Source organism: Cygnus olor, chromosome 6 (assembly GCF_009769625.2).
Source record: "Cygnus olor isolate bCygOlo1 chromosome 6, bCygOlo1.pri.v2, whole genome shotgun sequence".
Classification (NCBI taxonomy): domain Eukaryota; kingdom Metazoa; phylum Chordata; class Aves; order Anseriformes; family Anatidae; genus Cygnus; species Cygnus olor.
The window spans coordinates 29,155,777-29,182,888 of NC_049174.1; the positions used below are offsets into that span (position 1 = coordinate 29,155,777).

The 27,112-nt window shown below is 46.2% G+C and overlaps 1 protein-coding gene and 1 long non-coding RNA gene across 2 annotated transcripts in view; one reads left to right on the top strand and one right to left on the bottom strand.

Moving 5' to 3' along the window:
* The first annotated feature begins 252 nt into the window (after positions 1-252).
* Positions 253-26,985, top strand: LOC121072193. Its single transcript, XR_005821053.1, has 4 exons — positions 253-7,769; positions 18,587-18,592; positions 24,013-24,021; positions 26,975-26,985. It is a non-coding gene; the product is annotated as an uncharacterized LOC121072193 (long non-coding RNA).
* The window catches only part of MARCHF4 (membrane associated ring-CH-type finger 4), an 89,136-nt gene continuing 69,971 nt past the window's right edge, over positions 7,948-27,112 (bottom strand). Inside the window, exon 4 of the mRNA XM_040561576.1 lies at positions 7,948-8,588. Within this exon, the coding sequence (XP_040417510.1) occupies positions 8,227-8,588 (362 nt within the window). The 3' untranslated portion in view covers positions 7,948-8,226. The remainder of the gene's footprint in view (positions 8,589-27,112) is intronic.

Here is a 27,112-nt window from a genome sequence, read left to right on the forward strand (position 1 = left end):
TATGTATATTTTCATTAGAAAACAACCTTAAACACCCAGGAATAGTTTTCTAATAAACGTAAGCTCATGAAGAGCACTTGGAAGTTTCCATTCTGCGTTCAAGAGAATGACGGGACAGTAACACAGTTGACATGGTCATTCCTCTCAGTCAACCCCTCCCTTGTGGCTGATTGTTTCGGACACTGCAGCCTTCCCTTCCCCGTGCTTCCTGCCCTGAACAAAAGCACACCCCCGCCCCCAACCCCACAGACATCTTTGTGGAAAATCTCAACGAGAGCATTTCTGCGTGGTTACACCGCTGACCCATCTCATCCCTCAGTGGGCACGGGGATTTGTTCCAGGCCCAGCTCGGGACCCTACCAAGACCTTGGAGATCCATGCAGAAACACTGCTCTCTCTCCTGGGCAGACCCTGCAGTAGTGAAGGATCAGTCCATAGTCCTTGGGAGTGATTTCAAAGGGGGCTCGTGTGATGAGATGTCAAATTAGCCTACTGGGGACTGTGCCCATTGGGGATGACGATCCAGGGAAGTGTTCTTGCCACCCCCATTAGCTATCTCCCTTTTTACTCTCAGCCTCGCTGGGGCAAAAGTCCTGAAGGGGTTGATGCATAGCTATGGGCTGGTTGTGCTTCTGGTATGAGGAAGATTTTCTCCCTAAGCCTGGCCTGCTTTGCCTGCAGAGGGTTTGTTTATAATGGAGAGCTGATGTGTATGAGCTAAAAACAGTAGGGACAAGGCCATTTTCTTTTGCTGCCATATAAATCTGACAAAGATTCTTGCTCCTCTCTCATCTGGGCAAACCTCACCCAGTTTTATCACCACTCAAATACAAGTGCTTTGTCTTCACTGTGTTTTTGGCTCAGGTACATCATCCACTCTAGTTACCCTGAGGCTAAGAAACAAAAGATTCCCCGCGCCATTATTCCACAGCTCTACACCAGTGAAGGAAATGTTTGGAAGCGTTTGCTCTTCTGGGTCAAGAAGCTAAGCTCTGAATAAGGGTTCTGCTGGCCGCACCAGCCTAGAGGGAGGTGGAGGAAGGTTTGTGTGCCTCTTAGCTCAGCAAGGAGGAGAAGGGCTGTCCATGCTCCCATCTCAAAGAGATGCTGTGCCATTTAGTAGCAATGAATCGCCCCTTTCCAAGGGAAAGCAAAGATTAGGGAAAGGGAACACAGATACTGAGACCAACTGTTATAGAACATCAATTTTTTGTCTCTATAGTTAGGAAAGAAGATCAGGTGGGTTAGGTAGAAGTCTGTCTGTCCTTCTAGGAAAAAGGACTAAACTGAACCTCTGTAATGTGCAGTGGAAAAACTTCCAGAGAAATGTGGCAAGCTAGATTTTAAAGGAAAGCTGTCTTGTAAGGAAGAGCAATAAAGAGAGCCACCACCTTGAACTGTGAAAGGATGAGATAGGTCACTTGCGAGGATATGCTGGGCATTTGCCATTCTTGTTACTGTTGATATCAAAACTGATAAATGTTCCTGCTGCCCAACAGTGACCTGCTAACAGCAGCCTTCTCCCTCTTGGACAAAAGCTTTCTTCTTGACCAGTTGCTAGTGACCATGCACAAATGATATGCCTGACCTTCATGCAATGTTTGAGCCCACAGACGCCAGCTCACATGGTGTAGATATGATGTAGTAGCAAAGGAGGTTGTCATCCTGCCAAAGAAGGGAACAAGAGGAAGCAAAACACCTCTGAATGATGCTGGCTATCCTATCCAGAGGGAACCTGTGGTCGCCTATAGAAGGTTATGCTCTAGGAAGGCTCCTTGATTATGAGCAGACTCAATCACTCAGACTTTGTTTTAGCAAGCAAGAAACTAATTCTGTGTGGCCAAGCACATCTTGATGCACAACATAATATATAAAGAAGCATCTCACCTTAGTACCTCTTTTCTGCTGTTATTTAATTCTTTATGTCATGGGTATCAGAATCTTTTTTGTTTTTTTTTTCTTTTTTTTCTTTTACCCAAGGTGCTTGAAAAAATGGGGTAACAATAGGAAGTAAACAAGTTAAGAACAATGTGGTCAATGTAGCTTGGAAAATAATTTCTCTCTGGGTCCTGGTATCTGTCTGGAAATCCATCTCTTGCCAAACATTTTTGATGACAGGTGCTTGTGCTTTTGCATCATTGTGCTTGTTTGAGTATGGCTCAGATAAGTTTGAGGAGTCTTCAGTCTGTTTCCCACTGCTGGAGCTGAGCATCTGTTTTCCGCATACTTCTGCGCTAATTAAATGATATACAGTAATGAAGATGAACCAGAGGCAGGCCAGAGATCCCATAAAAGCATTTCACTCTTCTCTATTCTCTTTGCCTGAAGTCAAGTCATACGTAGTACTTTCCAGACAGTAACTCCCTAGCTCCTGTCAAGACTTTTTCAATACAGTTAAGTATTCTTTCAGGTTTATTTGTTTTCCTCTTTCTTATCTTTCTGTTTGCAGCATAACATTTATAAATATATATGTATATGTGTACATATATTTTATCTTGCAATTCCATCTCTGGAAGAGAAAACATCATTCTTTCATCAAAGGAGAAATTCACCCACTGACCTGGAGGTAATTTGAATAATGAACTAAGCTAGTTTTTGATGTTTGTGTAAACAGCACAGAAGTGTCAGATTCTGTTCTCCTTGTATCTGACATGATAGATGTGAGATCAAAGACTGCCTTCAGTAACGGCAGCATGTCAGACTTGCATTATTGAGGGAAATGTTCCTAGAGCTATCAGCTCATTGCTGTCATATGAAAGCCAATTGATATTTTCACTGTATCTCCCTCAATGTGGAAGGGGAGGTGAAGGTCAACGCAATAAGTTCCTGCGCTGATTTCTCCTTTCAGGAATCAAATTTGTCATTGTCTATCAATGAAATTAATTTGCTTGTCTGAATGCATGAAGGATGAAGCAAGACTTTAAAGCGGGTCTGTACAGAATCCTGTGCCTGTGTCTGATTGGGGATCTCCAGAGCTGGAGTTTAGGGATAACAGAGGGAGTGAGGAGTCTGTTGGCTCAAGAATGAGAAGGAGGAGTTATAAGTTAGGTGAATAGTGAAGAGAAGGTTAGGATACCCTGCCACTAAGGCAACTGTACTGCTATTGAGTCAATTACTGCAGGAATTTTCCCTCTAAGTGCTTGACTGACAGATAATAGTAAAGGAAAGGAATAGGTTTTCTGGCTTTGCATTCTCACAAGGAGATGTATAGGAGTCCTGGTGGATGATCCTCAGGTTGGAAATGCTAATGATGCAGCCTGCTCCTTCACTGAAGAGTAGCAGTGCTTTGCTTAGTCAGAATGAACATTTTTCTCTTGAGGAAAACAAAGAAAAGAAGTTTGAAAGACTGCCCACCAGATGTGGGCAGGGTAGCCTTCAGAGCTGGAAAGTCTTCAGGATTTCCTCCATGTACAGGTGTTGGTTCTGATGTTTTACTGCTGCCTTTGAGCAGTGTGAGGGAACTGGCAAACATGACCAGTATTTTCCTTGTCTCCGCAAGTGAAAATGCAGTGGGCATCCGACACATGCATTTACTCAAAACCATGCTGCTGACTTGTTCTTTCCTTGGATCATCCATCATGGTCAGGTAGGACATTAACTTCTACAGCACCTTGTTCAGGGGACCACAACAGGGAACACACCTGATTTACTTGAAAAACAGCCCATCACTTCTGATATTTGAAATCAGAAACCAAGAGTTAGCTGGGTGTATGGATTTTGCTGGTATTATGGTCTTCTGTGGCAGCCAATTAACAGCAAGCACTAAGATTGGCAAAGTGAATATATATCAAAGAGGACTGAGTGACTTTTATTGAACCTGACTGTTGATACAGAATCTTAATGGTCCCAATGTTTTCTGATCACCCTTGCTGCATATGCTTGAGCCATTGCAGGCACAGAGGAAGAGGGTCAGGACTTGGCAGCGGATATCTAGCAAGAAAGGGCATGGCAAGAATGGGAAAGCTGTGGAAGCTGGAGGCCAGCACGGATGTAATAGGTGAGAACAGCAGTGAGAACTGACATAGAGCAAAATATCTCAGAAGAGCATAACTAGAAGAGCATTACCAGAAAGACCTGTCAAAATAGATGTAAAATCAGGAGACTAGCAGAAATCACAAGAATGAGCAGGACCACACACACACAACTTCTGATGATGGCTGAACATAGTCGTCCACCCCAAGTGGTGCTGGAGGACCACAAAGCCCAAGAAATGAGGGGTCTCCACAGTGATAGGACCTGGAATTTTTCTCCAGTGGGAGAAACAGCTGCCAAACTCAGCAAGCTTTGTTTGTCGGTGGAAGCTGATGTGGCTGCTCTGTAACGAAATACAGATACAATTTCTTTAGGAACCTAGCAGGCAAGACTGGAGCAAAGACGTGGGGGAAGAATAGAGACCTGTAACATAGGCCCACCTCATCTCTTCTGTCTGCTAGAATCCTCTGATACGCAATGTATTTTCATGTCTCAGGAGTGTACTATCTCTATTTGCACCTTTTAAAGTCCTGCATAGTAGCACAAAGGGAATGGCAAAAGGAAGTTGTAGGAGTCAAGAGAACTGTGCTATGGAAGGAAGAGATCCTCATCAGTATTTCTGCCATCAATTCTTTGGGGAGTTATAAAAAAGAAAATCCCAAAGCCCAAACCCTACACTAAATTTGCACTTGTTCTCTCAGGCCGGCAGCCTAGAAGTTCATAAACTCAGAATGACCTTGTTCTGGAATAAACTGTCCTGAAAACAGTTTGCAATGGCTTCACCGAGTTTGCTTTGCTGGTGGCAGCCCTTCGGCTCCAAGCTGGCATGTGTATGAAGCTCTTTGAACAAGTTTTGACCTTCCTTTAGCCCCTCTGCCCATCAAGCCAGGTAATGACATGCTTCGTATTGCACAGAACACATACAATTGACAAGTTCATAGTGGTGTTTAAATATTAAACAATCTAGACAGGCTTTTGAGTCTTCTGCCGCTATGAAAAGGCTCAGACCATACCCATCTTTGAAATCGGGCTGCGGGATCATTTGCACAGTAAGACAGACAATAAGACTTGTATACATTGCCATGCAACAGAAGAGACCCCGAACCGCCAGCCCTAAGTGGAAAGTTTATTTCTAAGCACAATATATGGAAAAACCAAACCAACAAACCCCACAGATATAGAAAACGTTGTAGCAAATCCCTGGTCAAGTAGGACTTCATGTTGGTCACTACCCTGCACCTCACAGCTGCTTAAAATGTCATGCAATGGAGGAGAGGGCACTCAGACGACACCCTCTGCTTCGGATCAAGGAGGATCTCCAAGCAGGAGAGGGCCCGTGGGACTCCTGCTGAGCGATTCAGGCTGTAACCAGCAAAAGGGCAGTGCTGCTCACCCCCAACTACGCGCCTCGGGACTACCTGTGGCACGCACGCGCACGTGACTTAGCACTTCAGCAGGCTTTACGAACGTGGATTCTCACAACACCCCTGTGAGGTAGGTACGTATTGTTATTCCCCCGTTGTGTGGGTGGGGGACTGAGCCAAACAGCCCAAGGCTACAGAGTCGGTGGCAGAGCTGGAGCAAGAGTATGCAGAGTCCTGTGTGATCAGATCACTAGGTCACACCACTCCTTCACGGCAGTTGTGCTTCTGACTTTATAAACTTTTAGCCTTTTGCCAAATTAAAGGAATTTGACTTCTCCATATTAAACAAGTGGAGGACAGGGAGGGAAACAACATTACGTCTGACAGCCTTCTCTTCATTGGTGTATGCCTCCCCCTTCCCAAAACCACCGCAATTACCTGTCTCTGGGAATGAGCACAGTTTCCAGGACAGGCATGGGGGTGAGAGGCTGTTAAGTTTGCTTCCTTTGACCAGGTTTCTCTCTACTGTGGATCAGAAGTGGTTCTTCCAGAGACCCTTCACTGCAACACTTTCAGTCTACGGGTAGCTGCTTTTACAGATGATCAGAATTGCCCCTTCCCTCTCCCTTCTCCCACCAACATCTCTTCCCTCACCTCAGCCAAAAGCACTCTTTGGTAGATAATAAATAAAGTTGGTCAGATAGAGGTACAGTGGCCTCAGAAACCGCGCTGTTCACATTGGTCCTCAGTAAGTCAGCTTTCTTGGCTGGTGTTTCACCTCCCACACTTTCTGCCAGAGAAGTACCTGTTCTGTTGCATTCTGATATTCAAAGGGACACTGTCAAGTAATCTAGATGAAAAAAATGACCTCCCTTAAGATGTTAACCTCCATCTTCAACATTGCAGAATGGCTGGTACGTTCAAACCTGGAGGTTAAAGTTTGAGACCTTCCCCAGTCCAGAAACACCTGGCCCATGACAGCCTAGCTGCCGAAGGAGCCGGTGACTTGCATTTGCCATGGCTCCAGTAAAAGCTGTGAGAGGTGCTGGTACAACGACGAAGGGCAGTCAGACACAGCCATTGTGCAACGTTGCTCAGCGCTTCTGCAGAACAGATGCAGCTTGGCTGAAGTCCTTATAGTAATTTTGGGGAGGGCTGGATCCAGGCTTGATTGCTGCAGGCTCATTGTTTTGGGATTGCTGAACTGTTGCTCCTCAATTAGCTGATCTCTGTATTTCTAGGTTTCCTACTCTTACACTTGATTTGTGGCAAACCGGCTCAACCCCGTAGAGCTGGGAGTTACCCTCCATGGAGTGAGGACAGTGAGCAGGAAATCAGTAACATGGATTTCTTCCTGTTGCAGATGAAAGGTGGAGAGAAGGACAGGGATGGTGAAAGGAATGGGGTGAGTAGAAAGAACGCTACATGCCCAAATGGAAAAGAACAATATCAGTAGGGAAAGAAATTTTATTTTCAAGATTGTAAGAGAATATTACAAACAATGGAGAGTAAAAAAAGCCCAAACCCTAAAAACTATTTAAAAAGTACTTGACAGTGTCCCTTTAATATCCACAAATGATTCAGACATTGTGCATTGAAAGAGAATGTTCCTGAAGAGCAACCAGTACCTTCGTGGATATATCCCAGAGAAGGAGACTTATTATAAGTGTTACATATTCAATCGGCAACTGTGCTCCCTCTTCAGACTAACTCTCTGTTGAATGATTGAACGGAATAGACTCTGTAATAAACAAACTGGATGTAAAAGGCTCAGCCTACATGACTGAGTGAGACTGTTACAAATTGAGCAGCAGGGATAAAGACACTGGAAAAAATGTACATCTTAGATGTATGAGTGTCTGAATCAGCAAAATAGTAGAAACCCCCGGAGGTGGGTCAGCTTCTTGTGACTGGAGTGAAATGGAAGGAAATTAACCTGGGATGTCTGCATGGAAAATGATGTGCGTGAGTGGGACGATTTGGATGCTGGATTTGGGGTTATGAAGGCATAAATCACACTAGTACTTGTGCTTGAAACACCTGTGGAGAGTTTGTACAAAATTTGCCAGAAACGCCTATACGTCGAATAAAGGTCATGGAACGCCCTCCCCCCCGCCCAACTCCACCCTCACAAACCCTTTGTCAGGAACGTTATGAAAAATCAGGATTTTTGTTTTGGTGAAATTTGGGCACACCTGGGTTTTGTTACATTTTCTTGGCGAGATGATTCAATCTGTAAATCACTACTGAAACGTTCCCAGCCATTTCACTTCAGAAATCCTATGGTAAATCAAACAAGGTTCCATAGTGACTCATGAACAAAACGACTCATAGCCCTGGTTAATCACAGTCTGGAAAAAAACTACTCCAAATATTTCATTCCCTTCCTTGTTTTTGTAAATCTCACACGTTTGTGTGTGTGTGCGTGTGTGTGTGCATGGGGTGTGTGTACAGAGCGTTACCTATTCCAGGTAATAGGGTTTGTAAGACATGCTAAACCGTCTGTTCCTCTGCTTCCCCAGAACTCTGCCTACTCAGTTTTTAGTCTGTATTGCACTTGTTTTGTTGTTGTTTTTTTTTCTTTTTTTTTTGTGATTTGTGTTTTTTTTTGTTTGTTTGTTTTGTTTTTGTATTTTTTTTTAAACTGGCTGGAAAACATTAACCTCTTTAGCATGAGTGTGCAGCTTTCCCTCCACCTGCTTTTTCCTCAGCTGGCCAGGTGCCGCCTCTTATATCTTGTGCAGTTACCGAAAAAAAAAAGAAGGAACAGAAGAAGAAGAAGAAAGAAAAAAAAAAAAAGGAAGAGAAAGAAAAAGGCACACCATGCTCCTCTGCGTTATGAGTTCTTTGTCTCCTCCGCTCCGTGTTAAGGCCTCCTGAATTCCTCGGCTCAGACCGTCGTGACCCTCATGACGAGCTCTCTGTTACTACTAGACTGACTCCTCTGTTCGTGAGGCCTCAGGTGGCTGAGTATATGCAGGATGGTGTAAGCACAGTGGTGGTCAGAGAGGGTGCCTGTGGCTTGGCCGGCAGCCCGGGCCCCGCTGTCGGCTGGAGCGGAGTTAGTGGCTGTACCACCAGTGGAGGACGAGTGGGTGGTTTGGGAGGAGGGGCGCTGATTTGTCCTGGTCCCTGTTTTTTGCTCCTCCATGTCCTTTGTTTTGTCATAGTTCAGCACTTTCCACTGCTGATTGACCGCCTGCCACCGTTTAAAAATCCGGTAAACCGAGGGCCCTTCGTGTATTATTAGACCTGGAGGGAAGGGGGAAAGAAATAAACATAAAACAGAACAAAACTTTAGAAAGAACCATAAGCCTATCCCAGCATTATGCCCTCTAGCTAGCTGGTTAGCTCTCCCTTTGCCAGTGTATATTCAGTGATAAATCATGTTTTTAATTACTGACTGGCAGAACACTGGTGCTCCTGCTTGGCTGGATCCCTTTTCCCTTGAATTAAAAGGATTACAGCTTTATCTCAGCAATCAATAAACAGGTCTTAAATGCAGCAGAGTGAGTTATGCTCCTACAGCAAAAACAGTGTCTGTTTACCAATAAACGCCCGAGGTTTATCTATTGCTGGGCTAGTTTTGCACGCTGTGTAGGCATGATTCACCGAGCTAGCTGCGTGTGCTTGGAGGGGGTGTAGCTGGAGCTGACGTGCCGGTGACGTCTGCTGCACCAACGTCACGAGCGGGCACAGACCACATCTCCCCACACGCGCAGCAGCGGAGCAGGCACGCACATGGGGGCCCGAGACGGCAATGAAACACAACAAGGGGCAGCCTGTACCTGTAAGCGGTTTGTCATCCTGTGCAAACATTTGCTCGTTGGCAAACCAGGTAGCTCATCGTATGTTATTGCTTCCAAGGGGAGAAAACAGCACGCTTGAAAGAAAGTGCGGATGAGCTCACAGAGTGTCTGCTCTGAGTACGCAGAGAATGCGTCTGTCCTGTCACCCGTCTGCATATAGCAGAGCTGATATCGCTGGGGTGGCAGCCAGGCTTTGGGACACTTGCCTTCTAGTGGTCTTCGCATTTGGAAGAGAATGAGCAGCTCAGGCCCTTCCACCTAGCAGTCAGCTCACCTCCCAGAGCTCTCTGTCATCCTCCCCACACTTGAAAGAGGGCTGGAAGGATTAGGTAATGGTTGAAGTTGTTTTGAAGATGACATTATTTGACTATTAAGCTTTGTTATTTTCAAGCTACCAGGCTTTGGCCCTTTGAATGCAATGGAAACAGCAGCACCTGCAGCGCTGTGTTGTTCTTACCCACTGAGGCTGAACGAAGCTGCTACTTGTCATGTAGACTGGCTTAGCTGACACACTGTAATATAATTAATAAGCTTTAATGAAGAATGGGATTTATGCAGAATGAGAGGGTCTGGGCGTCCTGGTTTTGCAGCAGCCTGTCTGTTAGGAAAGTGTCTTTGAGTCCCATGTAACTGAAACCAGACCAGCAGATAGGGCATGTACTTGTTGAGTTAGCACACAAATAATTTGTTTTTTCTTAACAGTGATGGCTTCACCATTCTTGGTCAGCATCAGGATTATTAGAAACATTTCCAGGAAGAGCAGCTCTCTTGCCTACTTGTTCCAGGAGTATAAATACAAATGTGAAAATGAGGAGGTTGCTTTGACCAGTGAGGGGTGATGATGGTCACCACAGAATAAAGTGGTTTACTGCTATTTCTGATGAATCAAATGCTAGGGCTTTACCCTCCACCCAGCTTTTCCAGACTGTTCTAGTTTCTGATGACAGCTGACTACTGGAGTAAACCTGTTCTGTACAAAAAAATAATAAAAAATAATCTGAAGGTCATCCTACACTTAGGGCTAACCTCCCCTTTACTCACTGATGGAGTGCAGCCACCTAGTTTCTCAGCCACCTAGTTCCTACATCTGATTTTACTGAATGTAAGTTCCAGGTTCACTACAATCTGAGTTTCTAGCCTTTCTGATTCTTAGCATAATTAGAAACCTTGCTGACTTGATCACAGATTAGCTTCAGGGAGACTCTCACATTCACCTTAATATGCTGCTGAGTTTCCTTACTGGCTGTTGAAGAAATTCCATGAGTTGAAGTATTCAAGCCTGGCTATTCTGGGACAGGGAATATAGGTGGGTACTAAAACAGGCTTATAGTACAAGACATTTCTATTCCGGTTCCAATAGATCACTGCAGGTGATCTATTGCAGGTGTAGTCTATATGCAGGTGTAGTCCTGTAGTGATGTCAGTTTGTCATAGCCAAATAGCCTGATGTCATCACAGAAAAATTTGATTTTTCCTCCCAGCTTTGGAACGTGGTTGAGAATTCTGACATCTGATCAAAGCATGACCGTAAAAAGCGGGACTTAGGGAAGCCTACAGATCCAGCCAAGGAGACAGCTTTGAAGCAGGCCTAAAGTGGATTGGTCCAAGGCAAGCGACATTAGACACATAATTTAAATGAGCTGTCTGATCTGTAATGAATGAAATTCCAGTCTGATCAATGACAGAGCCAATGTTTCTTTGAGACCTCTTTAAGCCTTGGATAAAAGAACCGAAATCAAATATTTTCTCCTTGGCTGTAGAACACCCTCCATAGAATCAAATCCATTCTCCAAAGTATTAAACACTGAGCCAGGATTGTAAATCTATTCTTAATTACCTTATCACAAATATTTAATGCACAGCCTGATTCAAGAGGGCTGTTTATAAAATTCTTGTTTGTTTGCCTTCTAATTATAAATGTTTATGATCTTATGCAATTAACTGTGTGATGCTGATGGATGGGTTGCTGAGTCAACTGAGCACCTGTTTTCTAAGATAATTTTGGTTTCAAAATATTTATAAAAGTACAAAATAACTTGTTTCCCTCTGTATTTACGGGGCTCTAAATTACTTATCGATTTCCCAGTGTCAAGCTCAGACAGCTGTAAAATTAAAAAGGAACCAAGCAGAGGGGTGGGCAGGGAGGTGGAAGTAACAGTGATTCATTTGCAACACTGAATGCTAAGATTAAACAAGAGTCCATCAGTTTATATCAACCTGCAGGAAGCTTAATGTTCCCATTGAAACAAATTTTGTCTGCCTGAGTTAAATTAGGATTGGAATTCCTATGTTCAGCTGTGTGTACCTCCTTCCAGAAACACCCCTCCCTCAAGGTTCAATCTGGTTAACAGAGCTGAATCTTTTCAATTTAAGGCCAGACGTAAGTGGAAAATCCTTCAGGAAGAACTGTACGCAACTGGAAGCAACCAACTAGAAGCAATTTTTCCGTAAGCCAAATCCTCTATATGTAGGGAAAATAGCAGGTTGGTGTGAACTTCTCCCTTTCTGAACTTCCCTTCTTTCAACTAGGGCTTTAAACTATAGTTGATGGAGGAGGGAAACCTCAGTCCATCCCACTCCTAATCCTGTACCTAAAGGGGACCTACAGGAAAGCTGGGGAGGTGTCCCTGCCCATGGCAGGGGGTTGGAATTGGATGATCATTAAGGTCCCTTCTAACCCAACAATTCTATAATTCTATGAACTCAGAAATGGAAATGTCTATATGAGAATTTTAGATGTATTGCCAGTAGCATCCTAATCCTTTCCCACTCCTCCCAAGTTTATCTTTCCCTTTTCTGCTGCACAAAATCTGTTCTCAACACATCCTATGTGAAAGACGGCCTCTTCAGAAGGAAAATCTCAGTGAATTTCACGCAAATCCATGTTGGTCCAGATTGTTGCCTGGTGCATGAAATCCCTTTTTGTGGTGGTGGTGGAATGAAGCTTCTAGCGAACGTGGGCACTGAAGATGTGCTGTTCTTATTCCCATTTTCTCATGCAGAGATCTGACTGGTGTCTCCACATTTTTTTTTCCCAGATGATCAAGTTGCAGTCTGGAACAGGGCTAGCACTGGTGAAAGCAATTTGATTTCCATGTTCTACTGATCGCCACAGCTAACCCTGAGCTTCTGCATGCTCAACATGCAAGATGTGAGAAGGGGAATGTGACCATGGTGAGTACTGTGGCCCAGAGGTAAGGCTGATCACTGTAGGGTTTCTCTGAGCCTTACAATACCTGCCCACGTCATGATCCATGGGGGCAGCCTTCGTGCAAGTAAGAAAAATCATGGTGCTGAGGGAGGGCACACGAACTGTGTGCAGGTGGCCCTTTGTCTTCTGGGGTTAGTTGGGACAGAGAAGCATGGCCATCAGTGGGCCTGTGACAAGACTGGTCAAGAGAGAGGCCCTCAGTAGCCAGAGGGGCTGCTGGCAGAGCATGGGCATAAAATAGATGTGAAGAGACCTGGGTTAGTGCCTCCGGATGGGCGAGGGGGCATCTGCTCAGGTACCACCATCCCATGAGATTAACCTGAGTGGCTGTGAGCCTTCAATTTAAAAGAGCCTTGGAGCAGCAGCTTCCCAGAAATGACAAGCAGTCACCCTATGCACATTGTCAGCCTCTACCACCAAGCAATCTTTTCTCCAGGACGTTCAGCTTCTAATTAACCTTCCTCTCATTTCAATGCTCGCTGTGCATTTTCTTGAAAGACAGGTAAATTCTTGGGGCAGAAACTGTTTCTCCTGTTTGCCACTGAGAAACCATGAAGACAAGGTTTCTGCAGACGGTGTCGTACTTTACCCTTGTGCTGTCACTCATCTACAGGAACAAAAAATCACAGCTCGTTCTAGCCAGTTTCTCTCTCCTGCTTCTCATAAAGCCCCTGCCCTGCTGTGTGAGCATAGGGCAGGGGCTTTATGAAAAGGTGGAAACCTCGTTTCCGCCATCAGCAGCTCTTCTGCCCTTCGGTTTCTTTACAAAATGCGGTTTCACCTCAGCCAGAGAGCTGCCATGCTTTTGCCTGTTTCAGTTCCTTTCATTGCTGGGTGTCAGGGGAAGATTATGGCAGCTGTGATCAAAGCTTAATATTTGCATCCACAGCAGCGATGGCTCAGGCCAAGGCAAACCAATCCTCCTGGGAGATAAAGCTTTTATTGCCGGGCTTTCCCTCTGTTGACATCATTGCATACACTAATCCTTCACTCCCCTTCCCTGCATTCTTTCATCTTTTGTGGCAATTTCGAATTCCCCCACCTTTGTTTCAAAAGCTCCTGCAGCTCAGCCTTCACTTATCTCTTTGCCTTTATCTCATCCTACACGCTCCATCCTTATCCTCCTTTTATCTTCCCCTAATAGCAGTAAAGTGGCTGTACTAGTTCAGAGAAGGGGTCTGGCTGTGGTAGCATCCTGCCTCCAGCAGTGGCCAACCACACAAGGAGTGGTGTAAAAACAAAGCCAGGAGAGTGACTTTTCCCTGATGGGCTCTGTGGGGACATGCCCAGCCACAGATGGTCTCTTTAGGCTCAGTTATGTTCCCTCATTATAGGTTTCTAGTGTACTCCAGTAAAGTGCACTGACTTTTGCTCTGAGCTCTGCATTTGCTCAAGTTAGGCTGGCCCCCCACACCCCAAATTCTCGTAGTCCCCACGAGATAGCTCCATTCCAAAAAGCACTTTAGAAATTGCAATGAATATCTGCCTCCTGTCAACTTCACAAGTTCGTGGTACACGGGAGATGAGTCACCAAGCTCCCAATGGACCCTTCCAGTCCCTATTACTTTTCAGTGCAATCCCCTGTATTTTATCCCTCATTAATGGTGCAAGAGAGCCCTTGGTGATAAACCTGGAAAAAAGAGCCAGAGGGACCTTTCCCTGGAAATACGGGCTGGGAAAGGGGCATCTAGTATCTGTTATCCACATTGAGTCAGTGTCCGTTCCAGCTGAATCTGACAAGTTCTTTAAACAACGTAACATCCTTAAAGCCCCAAGGGCCAAGACTCAAAGCTGCAGAGCTGTGCTCAGCAGGCAGTGGGGAAGCGGGCAACCCAGAGAGTGGGGAGAGGTACATTTATCCTTGAAAGTAATGTCATGGCATCAGTGGGACTCCGCACTTGGGTGGATTTGGGATGGGAGATGTAAATATCAGAGTTCACCACGTGGGGAATCAAGTCATTTCTGCCCTCTCCTCATTCCTGTTCGTCGTCTCCAGAATCTCTTCAGTTTGTCCCCCCTTTTCTGCAAGCGAGGTCCCGAAGAGGGTGCAGTCCTCAGAGCAAAGGTGCAGAATAATAACGTAACCCTGCCTTCCTTTCAGTACCCTGACGAAACAAACTGATGTCTTGTCACAGCATCACTGTCTTTGGCAGTGTGACTGCCTGGCCCAGCTTGTGTTTGGGATTTTGATTTCTCCTTCCTAAGGGTAGCACTTTGCACTTCTCTTTATTAAATTTCATCTTGTTGATTTCTCCAATTTGGCAAGATCATTTCAAATTCTGATCTGATCCTCCAGAGTGCTTGCAGCCTTTCCAAGCCTGGTGTCATCTGCAAATTTTATAACAGCACTTTCTATTTCATTATCTAAGCCATTAATAAAAATAATGAAGAGAGTAGAGTCCAAAACAGTCCTAATTGAAATGTGTTTCCAGTTTATAGTACACTGACAACTACTATAAAAGCAGTTTTTCAATTGGTTGTACATCTGCTTTACAGTTTTTTATTCTAAATCACATTTCTCTGTTTTATTTAGGGGAATCTGAAGGGAAAACATCTAAAGTGTTGCCCAAGTCATGGGATATCAAACCACTGCTTCCTCCCTAGCCACCAGGAGAGTTATCCTCCCAAATTAGATGTGATTATACTCTCTTTCTCATCAACTGGTCAGTTAATGATTTCTTCCAGTATCTCTCTATGAATCAGTTAAACCGATTTGCCCTTTACTTCCATGGTTTTCTGTTCACACCTTCTTTAATGATAGAGATTATATTTAAAGCTAGGTACTTTGCTTGCATTTCCCCAGCTGCCTGGCACCTCCTGCATCCTCCCTGAGTTCGTGAGGATAAAATGCTCACAGGTCAGAGATTGCTCCTGCGGCTTCCTCTGAAGTTCATTAGGATGTGCTGACAAGGACACAGCAAACTCATCTAAATGTTTTTGAGTCTGTTCTTTTCTGATTCCGCCCTGGGCTCCTTTCTCCTCATTAAAATTATTTTAGTTAAGTTTTGAAGACTGAGACAAAGGCAACATTTAATGTTTGGCCTTTTTTGCATCAAATATTATTTGAGCTCTTAGACTTGTCTTAGCATAAGTTTATGGACCCATTTCTTGCTGCCGTTTCTCTCTCTGAACGGTCATCCTGAGGCTCAGTTCTGACTGCTCCCCATGTCTGTGTGATTCCTAGAGACTCGCCATTAGTTGCAGGCTCTTCTCTCTCTCTCTGCCTTTTTGTGTTTTCAGCTTCTGATTTTGGGTCCTCAAAGAGCTCCTGATGCAGCCTCAGTGCTCTCTTCCCACGCTTCTGAGCTTTCCCCTGCACAGGCACAGTTTGCTGTTGTGCCTTTAGTATCATCCCTTTTGGCAACTGCGAGCTGTTCACAGCTCTTTTATCCTTCAGATTCTCTTCCCAAGAGACACTCCCTGTTCTGGTCCCCTGAGGCTGCTGCCGCTGCTTTTCTGGAGTCCATTATCCTCACATCATAGCTTTCTTCAGCTCAGGAATGCTTTCATCGCACAGTCACTTTTCGCACAAACTGCTGCTACATTCAGATTTTCAGGGATTCTTTGCTTTCAGGCAAAATCCAGTATGAAGGATAGATTCCTTCATAACTCTCACCTCTGTTTTCCAAAACGTAAATTTTGTCCACAGCATGTTTCAAGAGCTTAGTGGACAGTCTACTCTGAATACAGGAGATGTCCAGGTAATGGAAGACCTGGGACCTCTGGTGCCATGTTTTAGACATTTCTGGTAGTTGCAAGGCACCGGCCCAGTGAGCAGAATACTTCTAGTCCACAGGATGTCTAGCAAAGGTGTGCTTTGAATATTGCTGGAACTACATAAGGAGGGTGTGCAAGCTGGGAAATGTCCGGTATTGAAAGATACACAGCATACACTGAAAATGTATTCATAAAGATTCGAGGCTGGGTGAATGCTTACCATATGGGAAAAAAAATAGCTGATTATAATCAGGCATTTTATTATCAGTCATTCTCCATGCACATTTTTTAATACCTAGAGAACTGATTAGATATGCACAAGGCTGAGCTGTGCTTTGGCTGAGCAGAACTGGGGGTGGCTGCATGGCCAGGCCCTGTTCGCTGCTGTCAGTCACTCAACATCATGGAGCCCGTGGGCCTGGGGAAAAAATTCTCCTTCTTCTCCCCATCACCCTTTAAGTTTATTTGCTGTAATGCGCGTCTCATGCTTGGCTCCCTGCAGGTCATGTAGGCCACGACTCTGGCAAAACTGAACCAAAGTCCCTCAAGGAGTGAGGCCCCTGTGGCCAGACCTGTTGCCTGGGCAGAATACGCAGAGTGTGTTGCTCCACCAGTGCATACAGACAAGCTGCTCACAGCTCTCTCGGTGAGGTATTTTCTGCAGGTATGGACTCTTCCCTTTACAGTCACAAACAGGCTGCCCCCCAGGCCTTCAGTTGCTGAGGAACCAGCAAACCTTGTGCTTGGTACGGTTTGGCTCCTCTCGTGCAAGCTGGGGTTCAAGGACAGCTCTGCCTCAACGCTTCCTCATCCCCAGGTGGGCCAGGACACCCCGCAAAGGCAGCAGGAGCCCTTCTCCTTCCCTGCCTCCTCCGCTCCATCTGGCAGAGCAACAGGAGCAGCAGGCCCCATCTGAGCGGGCGGTTACGCTAGGTCCCAAGCTCTGCACAGCCATTAACACCACCCCCAGACTCAGCAAGAGCCCTGCTGGGTGGGAGAAGGATCCAGCACGCTGGCATCTCAGAAGGTCACCGCAGTTGCTGTTGCACCAGGTGAGCGATCGTGGCAGATCTCGCCCCATGCCGTGCTGGGGCAGAGCCATTTCCTCCTTCCCTCCTGGAGAGGAGGCAGCTCTTTTATTAAATCCGCCCGAGGCACTGATGGGGGGGCTCGGCACGACAGCTGGGAGAGTTTCTCCTCCAGGCAGCACTGTGATTTTGCAGGATGTTGCTGAGCTGTACAGCAAGAGACAATTTCCAGGTCGTGACACTGCAACGTGTCGTATTTGTGTGGCGCCTTTCGGACATGTACGCAGCAGTGAGTCCTATGCACAGGGAATGCTACAGGTTCCCCTCAGAAGCAGGGGCAACCCATCCCACACGCACAGCATTTGTAGCTGCAGGAGGAACACTTTATCCATTGGGACGAATGGAGAGAACAGGTAGGGACTGTCTGTTGTGGGGCTTGTGGAGCTGGTGGGAGCTGAGGTCAATATGTTGTAGGAGCAGCACAGAGCTTTTATGGCTGCCAGGTAGACGCCAGCTTCTCTGAGAGGTACTACCTCCATCCCAGGCAGCCATCCTCTGTCAAGTCCACTGCCCAGCCTTGTGTTGCTCTACAACACATGGGTTGGTCCCTCTTGGGCTGAGCTGGTAAGGCCCAAAATGAGGAAAGGCTGGCAAAATTTAGGAGCTAGTGGAAGGTGTCCAAAGGACAGGAAATTCCTTTTCACTTAGCACTCCCACATGGTTTGTTTGCAATGGGAAAACAACATCGGTTGTCTGCAGGATGCCATCTGTGGCAGAGGAGCTGGGCTGACCCCGGGAACCACACACAGCAACACCATCGCTCTAGAAATGCCACAGCATTTTCAGCTCTAAGTAAATGAGCTACCAACCTCCACAACTTTCTCCTGCCCTGCCCAGACTAGCACTTTTACTCCCTGCCTCAAAACCTGGACAAAACAAACAAACAAAACAGGAAATAACAGCAAAAAATGGGGAAAATAAAACTCTACATAATCCTCACCTAGGAAATAGACAAACCGTAAACAAAAGCACTCCCGTAAGCTCAGCTGGCTGTGGACAGCTACAGCAAAATGGATGTTGTGCCCTTAAGGGCTCTCGTACTCCTGTGGTATTTAATTCACAGCACACGATAAAGCAGGGGATTAAAGGGCAGTCTCTAGCTACGCAGGCAGCAAAAAAAAAAACAAAAAAAACACTGTGACTCTTCTAGGAAGAAGCAAATAAATAAATAAAGACTGGAGCTCCACCAGCAGAACACTCCTGCTTCTAAATCATACATCTCCAGCAGCATTCATCACTTGTGAGTCTACCCATAACTGTGCCAGTACAAGAGGGATGGAGCTTAGAGGCATTACCCATATATCCCCCTGCTCTCTTAAAATTTCTCCTCCTTGCTTCATAGCTAGGATTTTATGGACCCTTTTGGTACCTTTTTTCTTCCCAGATTTAAAATGGAGGGGATAGCAATACCCCACATCTTGAAAGGACATTGTGCACACGACAGATACTATTAGATCTTTAAAAGAGGGGAGTAGAAAATTATTTCAAACTGGATTGAACAGAGCGCTGGCCAAATGCACACCCTGGTCTCCTGGTGATTTTATGGGTCTCTTATATCTTCAGGTTTCCAGACATTCCCTTATCAGAAGTCCAAGGAGGTGGATGCTACATTTGTGCCACAGTGGTCAGTCCTCCAGGTCAGGGTCCTGAACCTTTTTGTCCTATAGCTAAAGTTGCTTTGACCAAGGTGTTGCCTTTGCAGTCATGCTGTATCCTTAGACATTCCTGGGACATTTCTTTAATGGCAAAGCTGAGCAACAGCACTGTTTTACGTAGGGCTCTGAAATCTGGCTTCACACCAGCTTGGAGCAAGACTTGAAAAAGTCATGCTGTCCCCCAGAATGGAAGTATACATACATGTTTTCAGACAGATGAGAATGTTTCGTTTAGACTTGATTTTTTTTTTGTTATGTATTCCAATTCTGATGCTGAATTTAAAATACTCAGCATGAGCAGTCATCTCTAAATGCCAAATCAAAACGCTTTGTTCGGTAATGATCAAAACAGGACATTTGCTTATTGAAGGCAGAACTAATGTCTCCCTCTCTATTTTTAATAGGAAATGAAATTCTGTAAGGGAAAGTGGGCATGATTTCACTGTTTTTTTTTTTCTTCTAAGGGATGCATGATCAAGATCTCTTGCGACTACTTCAGCCACCAAAGCACTCTTCCACTAACTATTTGGAACTAAGGAAGGAGATAGGAGCCAAGAGGACAAGGGCCAGGTCTATTATTTCATTGCATTGTCGTACGGTTATTGTGGATACAGCTCTGCCTCTGGGCAGACAGACTCAGGCTGTGACTGTCACCAGTGGGTTTTGCTTTGGGAAGAAAAGCACTGCTTCAGGGAGCAACTTCCAGGCTGAATAAGCTTAGCAAACCCAAGACTTTTTCCTATTAGTAAGGAAAACCAGCAGTGCTTGACCTGAAATCACCTGTGGGCCTGTTTGCAGTATTTTTGTCACTGAGCTGCTGTGTCTGGGTCTGAAAGATGGCTGTGTTGGTAAGGTAGCCAACCCTCAGGAGAAGAACTAATTAGTCACTACTTTAAGAAGTGATCCCAGGGCTGGGTTAATGCGGCTTCATGTTGATCTCTTCTTTCCTCTGTTTTGGCTCCCTAAAGAGCTGGGGACAGACCTCATCCATTCTGCACAAGGGTTGACCCCACTATGGTCCCCCATCTTTGACTACAGAGTTGACTTGCTGTGGCTCCAATGGCCTGCCATGAACTACAGCCTCTCACCTCCAGGAGTAACATGTATGCTGGGATGGAGGCTGTGGAAGGAGCAGAAAACAGCCAGAAAAGCATAGTCTGGCACAGATCTGAGGACTTCTTCCATCCTTACTACACAGCACAATTCATGCAGCTGGTGCAGGAGGTCCTGCCAGCTGCCTGCGAGGGAATCTCCTGCTGTGGTGTAGAAGCTATGACAGGCAGGTGTGTGCTTCTGCCTCTGCCCACGATGGGAACTTAACCCAGTGACATCAGGCACTTGATGCCAGCAAACGATCTAGTGAGAGGGCAGCGACATTCTGATTATAACATATCACCCTCTGAAGCACAGGATGCAGTTCACGAGGCAGAAGGACTTCTTTTCCCCCTTAGAAAAATGTTAATTATGTTGCCCTCGCTAAATGCTAAACACATTGATCCACTGGAGCAGAGAGCACCATATGGTTATTTGTGACAAAATATATCTCCAGAGCCCTGTTGCAACAGTGGAGAACTGAATGAAGATAGATGTGGTGAAGGACTGTGGAGCTGAAAGGACACAGGTGAAAGGCCAGGTGCTGCTATGATGGTGCTGGAGGCCAAGGCCCTGCCCTGAAAAAGAGGAGGGAGCTCAGAACCAGGTCCAAGCCCTGTGGCTCTTTGCTCAGCAGTGACATGCTCGCTTTACAGAGGGCTGCCAGAGCTGCACTGGAGTTTAGGACGAGCGTTGAGCCTCTGCAGAAATGCCCACTGGTGAAAGTAGCACACATGCACGCACGCTGGCTGGCCCGCTCTGCTCTCTTATTGAATAATCAATGCAGCATTAGATAAAAATAGGTCCCATCTTTCAGGAACGGAGGGGTGGCATGTCTCAGCTTTGCCGAGCATCCTCTGTTCCTGGACAGCGGCCAAGAAGTCGGTCGGCACAGATCAGCTGTGCGGCTCCGCTTCTGGTGCTGCTGGCCCAGGTACAGGGCCCTGGCTGACTGGTGTTGAGGGACGGTCCCTGCCCATCTGGATCGAGAGCCCCACCACAAGCCCCGTGTGGACTGCTCCTGTCTCCACACTCCCCTTTACAGCTGATAAATCAATGATTTGCTGAGAGATTTTTTGAGCATGCACATTGTGGCCAAATGAATGCAAACCCAAGATTCACGGTATAAAAAGGGGATTGAGCTGCTTGTCTTTTTCCGAACCGCCTGCTCTGCTGACAGGGCCTGGATCTGGTCACTCCAGTTAGCTCCTTGTAGCTCCAAGGAAAACTGGAGGGAGGATGTTAATCTGGGGAATGAGAGCGGGAAAAAGCGTGGGGTAGAAGGTGATGAGGAAGAGGAACCTGGTTACAAAATTCGAGGGGCAGCTTCCATCCATGTTTCTCAAACAGGCGTGTTGCTTATCCCTGACTGTCCAGCCAGCAAGACCCCATGAGCTGCCAGATCCCATAACCCGAGGGAGAAGCATTAGGATGTGGGTTCCTCAGATCACACTGCCATGGAAGGACCCTCTCCTCCCCATGGTTTCCACAGCAAGAACAGAGAGCTCAGACACAGAGAGTTAGTTCAGAGTGAGGAGAAATAACAAAAGCAGGGAAACGTCAGTTAGGAGTTTGTTGTGAGAGGGAAAGTGCCGTGTTCTCTATACCTTGCTTCTACAGAACTACTGACGCATGACCATAGGCTCCACAACTGCTCTGCAACAGGCAGGGAGATGTCTAACAGGCGAACGTCCCCTTTCAGTCACGCTGGCACACAAAGCTGGTCTGTCTATCCTCCACCTCGTGGGACTGCCTTTCTGTCTCCTGGCCTGTTGGCTGCATTTTGAATGCTAGCTGAGAGAGACCTCTCAGACTGCACGGACATCTTGGCTATATCTGCTTTTAAAGAGACCTCTTGGGACTGGCTAATCTGGGACCATGCTTCCAGATTGTCCTGCACCTGTCAAACTGGTCAAAAAGAGTGTGAACAGTGTGGCAAGCAGTGCATTAACCTGAAGGAAGTGGAAGACTTCTTCAAACTCACATGGGTCTCTTCCAGGTATGTTGAAGCCAGACACGTTTGCTGTCTGGGTTGGACTCAGTTTTCTCCTTTGAAGACATCTGCTGAGTTTCTCTGCGTTGTGCTCCATGTATAGAGTGTCATCAACAACACATGGGCTTCCCCAAAACTTATTTGCTATTGCTGTAGCAATTCTTCCTACTTTGTATTTTGGGGGACTATGCAGACCTGAATGAAAACATCTTTCCTTTTGAGAATCAGATCATCAATACAGATGAAGACCAAGACTCTGAAGACACTTAACTTCTCAGTTTCTCCTTATTTTTATTGGGACTTTAGCTCCTAAATCCTTTGAATGATCAGGGCCCAAGGGACCTGGCTAGAAAACACCCCGAGGCTACCTCAGCCTGGCATTTCCTCTAGGAAGCAAAGCTCATTTAAAACAAAACCACATTAGTCTTGGCAGGAAGCTTGAATTGTGACCGTCTCAAGGAAGCCCCATTAATTACTGTTCCCATTGCACTATGAAAGATCAAATGCTGTGGATCAGTTTTAATTGGCTATTGATTTCTTATGTTATTACCTACGGTTGTGCTGAGATGCCGTCAGACGTACTGGATGCTTTTGATTATACTTGCTGGCAGCTGGGATTAAAAACAGCGGGCACACACTTCCTGATCTGTAATGGATTACCATGGTGTGCCAACAAAAATCGTTGGCAGGATGAATGGTCCTGCTTTGCCTGTCTCTTGTGCTATCAAGCTGCAATGCAGTTATTGTTGTGAAGGCAAATACCCTCAGGGACTGGCTGCCAAGGAAAGCGAGGGAAAAGCTTCAAAGAGCATGAGGATTTAGTGCCTACAAAAGTGAGCGGCTGTCAGCACCAAGGCAGGGTGAGTCAGAGTGCAAGGAGTGTTTGGGCATGGACGAAGCATCAGGCCCCACCAGTGATCCAAGGAGAGGCTGACCAGGTTGCTGTTGCATCAGTGGGCTAAGCCCCCTACATGCCAATCATGGGGATATCATATGTGTAAGCACAAGTGGGACTGTGCACACACACCATGACAGTGACAGCTCTGCACACACCAGCCTGCTAATGGCCTTCCTGAGCTGCATTTCCCCCTTGGAGCAGACCCGGTGATTTCCGAAGCTTAGTCTGTGACATGCTCTCATTAGCTGGCAGTTACTCCTTGTTTAACAGGAGATTGTTTCCTGTCCTTCTGACCCCAAATGACACTTTAATCTACAAACGCTGACTTTCCCTAATTGCACCTTGACAGAGAGAGAGAGAGAGACAACCCCCTCCTCCCCCCTCCAAGGACTGTCATTTAATTAACAGGCAGGTATCTCTCAGGATTTACAGCCCAGCTCTAAGCTGCCACTCTGTCTACTCAGTAACTCAGGCTCACTCCACTTATCTTTACATTTCAATACCTGCATTTCTGCTAATCCCTCTCTATGCGAGATTTCTGGATTTACTTCTCAGGAACCCATGGGGAAAGCAGTTAATCAAATGAACTGTCCCCATCTCACTTCTCATTCACCTCCTGGCTACTGATCTCAAGTGCCTATGTTGTAGATGACTTCGTAGCACAGCAATACCTGTGCTGGCACCACTGCCAGTTTGTAGTTTAATACAGCTCTCATATCTGTCCTATAGACACGACCAGAAGTAGCATACATGAGAGAGAGATCAGAATCAAAGACATCAGGGCTGGCTGGATATCAAGAAGCATTTAGTCTGTTCCTCCTTCACAAACTGGGATCATCGTTCAGCAACCTGTTCTTGACATATGTTTTTCTATCAGGTTCTTATAAAATTCCAGTGTTGGAGGCTCCCACAAATCCTAAGCAAACCTTCCCAGTGCATCCTGCCCTCCCGTTTGGTACCTGAGAGCAAGGGGGAGAACAATGTTGAAAGACCATCTCGCACATCTTGCCCAGATGGATATAACTTCTGGCACTTGGAGCCATGCCATCTGTCTTGCTGGTTGTGAGGAGCAGATTCATTTTATTTTGGTTGTGGTTTTGTTTCCGTGGCCGGTGAAGGGATAGCAAATGGTGTCTGCCCATTACAGCTGTCTTTGCTGAGCATGCTAGGATCCAGCAAGTCCAAAGAAAAGTAGTGTATTACTACATGTGAGTGGCTGAGGGTCAAACCTACGGTCTCTGGATTTTGATGCATGGTTCAGTAGTCTTTGAGTTAACAGCTGTATTTTGAAAGCTCAGTTTGGAGCAGATCAGACTGTTTCAGAGCAAATGCAGCTCGAGTGAGGATAACAACAATCAAATGATCCGTGTGAATCCCAGTTTGCACATGCATCTGAGGGGGTTAAATGTGAGGGAGAACTTGTGCCCTCACTTTTGACACAACATTGGAAAGATTAGTGCTCTGTGGGATTGCCCATGCAAATTGCCACCTAAATCCCTTTAATGACTCAGTGGAGAGGAGATCACACAAAACAGCTGGGCAGTTGCTGACTGAGTGCATTCCCTCTCTGGTGATAGTCAAGATTTCTGCAAGTTTGTCGTCTTCTCCAGCTTGGAGACTCTGTAGTGCCAAAGGAGGTGCCCTGCTGATCACCTCCAGTGACAGTAAACTGTTCTCCTGGACACATTGCACTGGCTACTCAATTGACTTGAGAGATCCAAGAACAACCAAAGTGCGAACTGGCAGGAACTGCTGAGGAGCTCTGCTTTAGCACGTCTGCCCTTTAGTAAATACCTTGTCTTTCAAACCTCCAGTTCTCTGCCAGTGAAAGCAAAACTTGGGGTCAAACTTGTGGAAAGAGCAATCGGAATTCACACAATTAGTGTAGGTCCTGCAGTTTAACATCTGCAAGCTAAGGCTGCGCAGCCTGTTACCAAACAATGCACAAACAACGTGTGTTAAATTAGCTGGAAAAAAAACAACCACAAGCGTAACAGAACTGAGTGCATCTAATGTCCTGCTGTTTCCTCATCACTGAGCATTTCTTAGTTCCTAAATTTTTCCTATCCACCCACAGGCTGGAAAGCAAAAGGGGAAGAGGGCTGGACTGTGGAGGAAGGGTCACTGAAATGCATAGACAGCACCCTGGTATTTCAAGAATCCTTGTCACTACAATTATCTGTGAGAGGTTTTATCCTGAACTTGCAGAAGTGGAACTAAAGCCCAGGGAGGAGTAACAACAGGCTTCAGGCCATGCTGGCAGTCGGGAGCAGAACTCTGAATCTCCAGAGCCAGCTTTGCCGAGCAGTGATCAAAGACATTGCGCAAGGCTGCAAGGTTTGGAAGAAGGATAAAGAGAGGGAAAATAGCTGTTCTGCAGTGAGGAACTCACTGCGAGTCTTCTAGGGAGCTGCTACTGCTGCATCTATCACAGTCAAGGAAAACTATAATGAATGAGAAATTAAACTCAGTCATGGACTTCCCTTTGGTCAGCTCTTTCTGCTGACCTGACCTGGCCTGGCCTCTCCACAGACAGACTGGCCTTTTGGCTAGCACTAGTCCCCTGAAATCAGCAGAGCTGGAGAGATGTCACTTAGAGGAGAGACCTGATGGAGTCGACAGCCAGGGAGTCACAGCTCTCAGTGGAGCCCTCATTTGTCACTTGCTTTAACCGGGGCAGAGAAAGAGGAGGAGGCGGGGAGGAGAGTGAACAGCAGATCTCAGCTAGCACTAAGGGCACAATACAAGCAAGTTTTACACTGGAGTGTGGTAGGGGCAGAGGGCTGGCTGCATGCACATATCAGCTTTTCTAGGGAAATGTATGAAATGTGTACAAAGGCTCTCATGGTCCAAAACATCATCTCTTCTGGTTGACCATGGGTGGACTGCCTGGCAGCATCAGCAGACATGCTGCACACAACACAACTGGAGCCAGCTATAGGTGGACACTGCTCTGAGGTGCTGGGCAAGAGAAGCCACATACAGACACACTAAGTTTCTTCATCTGCAGTGCTTTCCACTTGGTTTTGTTTCTGTGGGAAAAACAGTTATGTCTGGCCCACAAGGGCTGCCAGCTGTGCAGGGAGGACTGTAAGGCAAAGGGCTGTCCTCAGCCACAACTCTGGAATATTCCTGGGAATGGGATGGCCCGTTGCTCTTTGGCTGGAAAAATCAAAGCTCACAGCTTAGGCCAATGTGCTTACTGGTGATATCACTGGAGATGCAAAGGGGCTCTTACCTCCCTATAGAAGGTGGATAGGAGAAATAGAAGCCAGATCCTTAAAAAAGTAAAGAAAGAAGCAGCAGAAAAACTCAAATCTGAATCTGTCTGCCCAGTTCCCCTTCAGTTCATAGCTGGCATGATTTATTCTCTGCCATGTGGGAGGATTTAGTGTCTATTGACAGATGAGCTAATCAGTTCCCCTCAGCTCTTGAAGCTTTATCAAAGCCAGTTAATCATGTTACTGATGTCCGCCCAGGCCAGAGCTCTCCAGTGCTTCTGCCAACAAGGCAACACACACACAGAGGGATCATTCTTTTTTCTAGTCCCAATCCCACCAATAAGAGGATGTCACTAGTGGCTACTATGCCAGCATGTGGGTGCTACCTGCCTCTCTTTCACCCTCCTTGGCCACCCCTTGTTCCTGTAGAGCTGTGCTTGCTGCACCAGCACCTCATGGAGGAGCAGGCCAAGCTCAGCTCTCGTCAGTGCAATGATGGCCACAGTGGGAAGCACTGATCTGGGTTTCAGGAGGCCTAAGTCTTGTGCTGGAAGGATGCTGAAGCCAAGAGCCATTTAAATCCAGACCTGGGATGTGCTGTCCAGACCTCTCTCCCTGAAGCTTCATTTGTTTTGCTTCTGTACTCCAATTTCACCAACTGCTACTCTGGGATAGTCTGTACTGCTCTTCCTGAGGGTTGACCTGGGGGCTGTGCTCCTTTCTTCAGGAGTGGCTCTACCTATACAAACACAAATCCACCAAGGCAAGAGCACTGTCTTGTCCCACTTTTTTTTTAATTATTATTTTATTTTATTTCTTATTTTTTTGGTGGGGGAAGCTCCTTCTGTATGTATACTAACAACGGAAGAAACCAGACACAAGGAGCTCTCTGGAACCCACTTATCTTCCTGGCAGGGTCACTTGAATTGCCGTTATCTGGTGGCCTGTGCTTAGGTGGATATTACTCAGTGGCATGTTTGGAGGTGGTTGGTGTTCACTTGATTATTTTGGTAACCACTGCTCTGTCAGTGGCCTGGCTGGTGGGCTCCTCTGCCCTCAGGTATCACTAGCTATGTCCTCCTCAACCCTGCA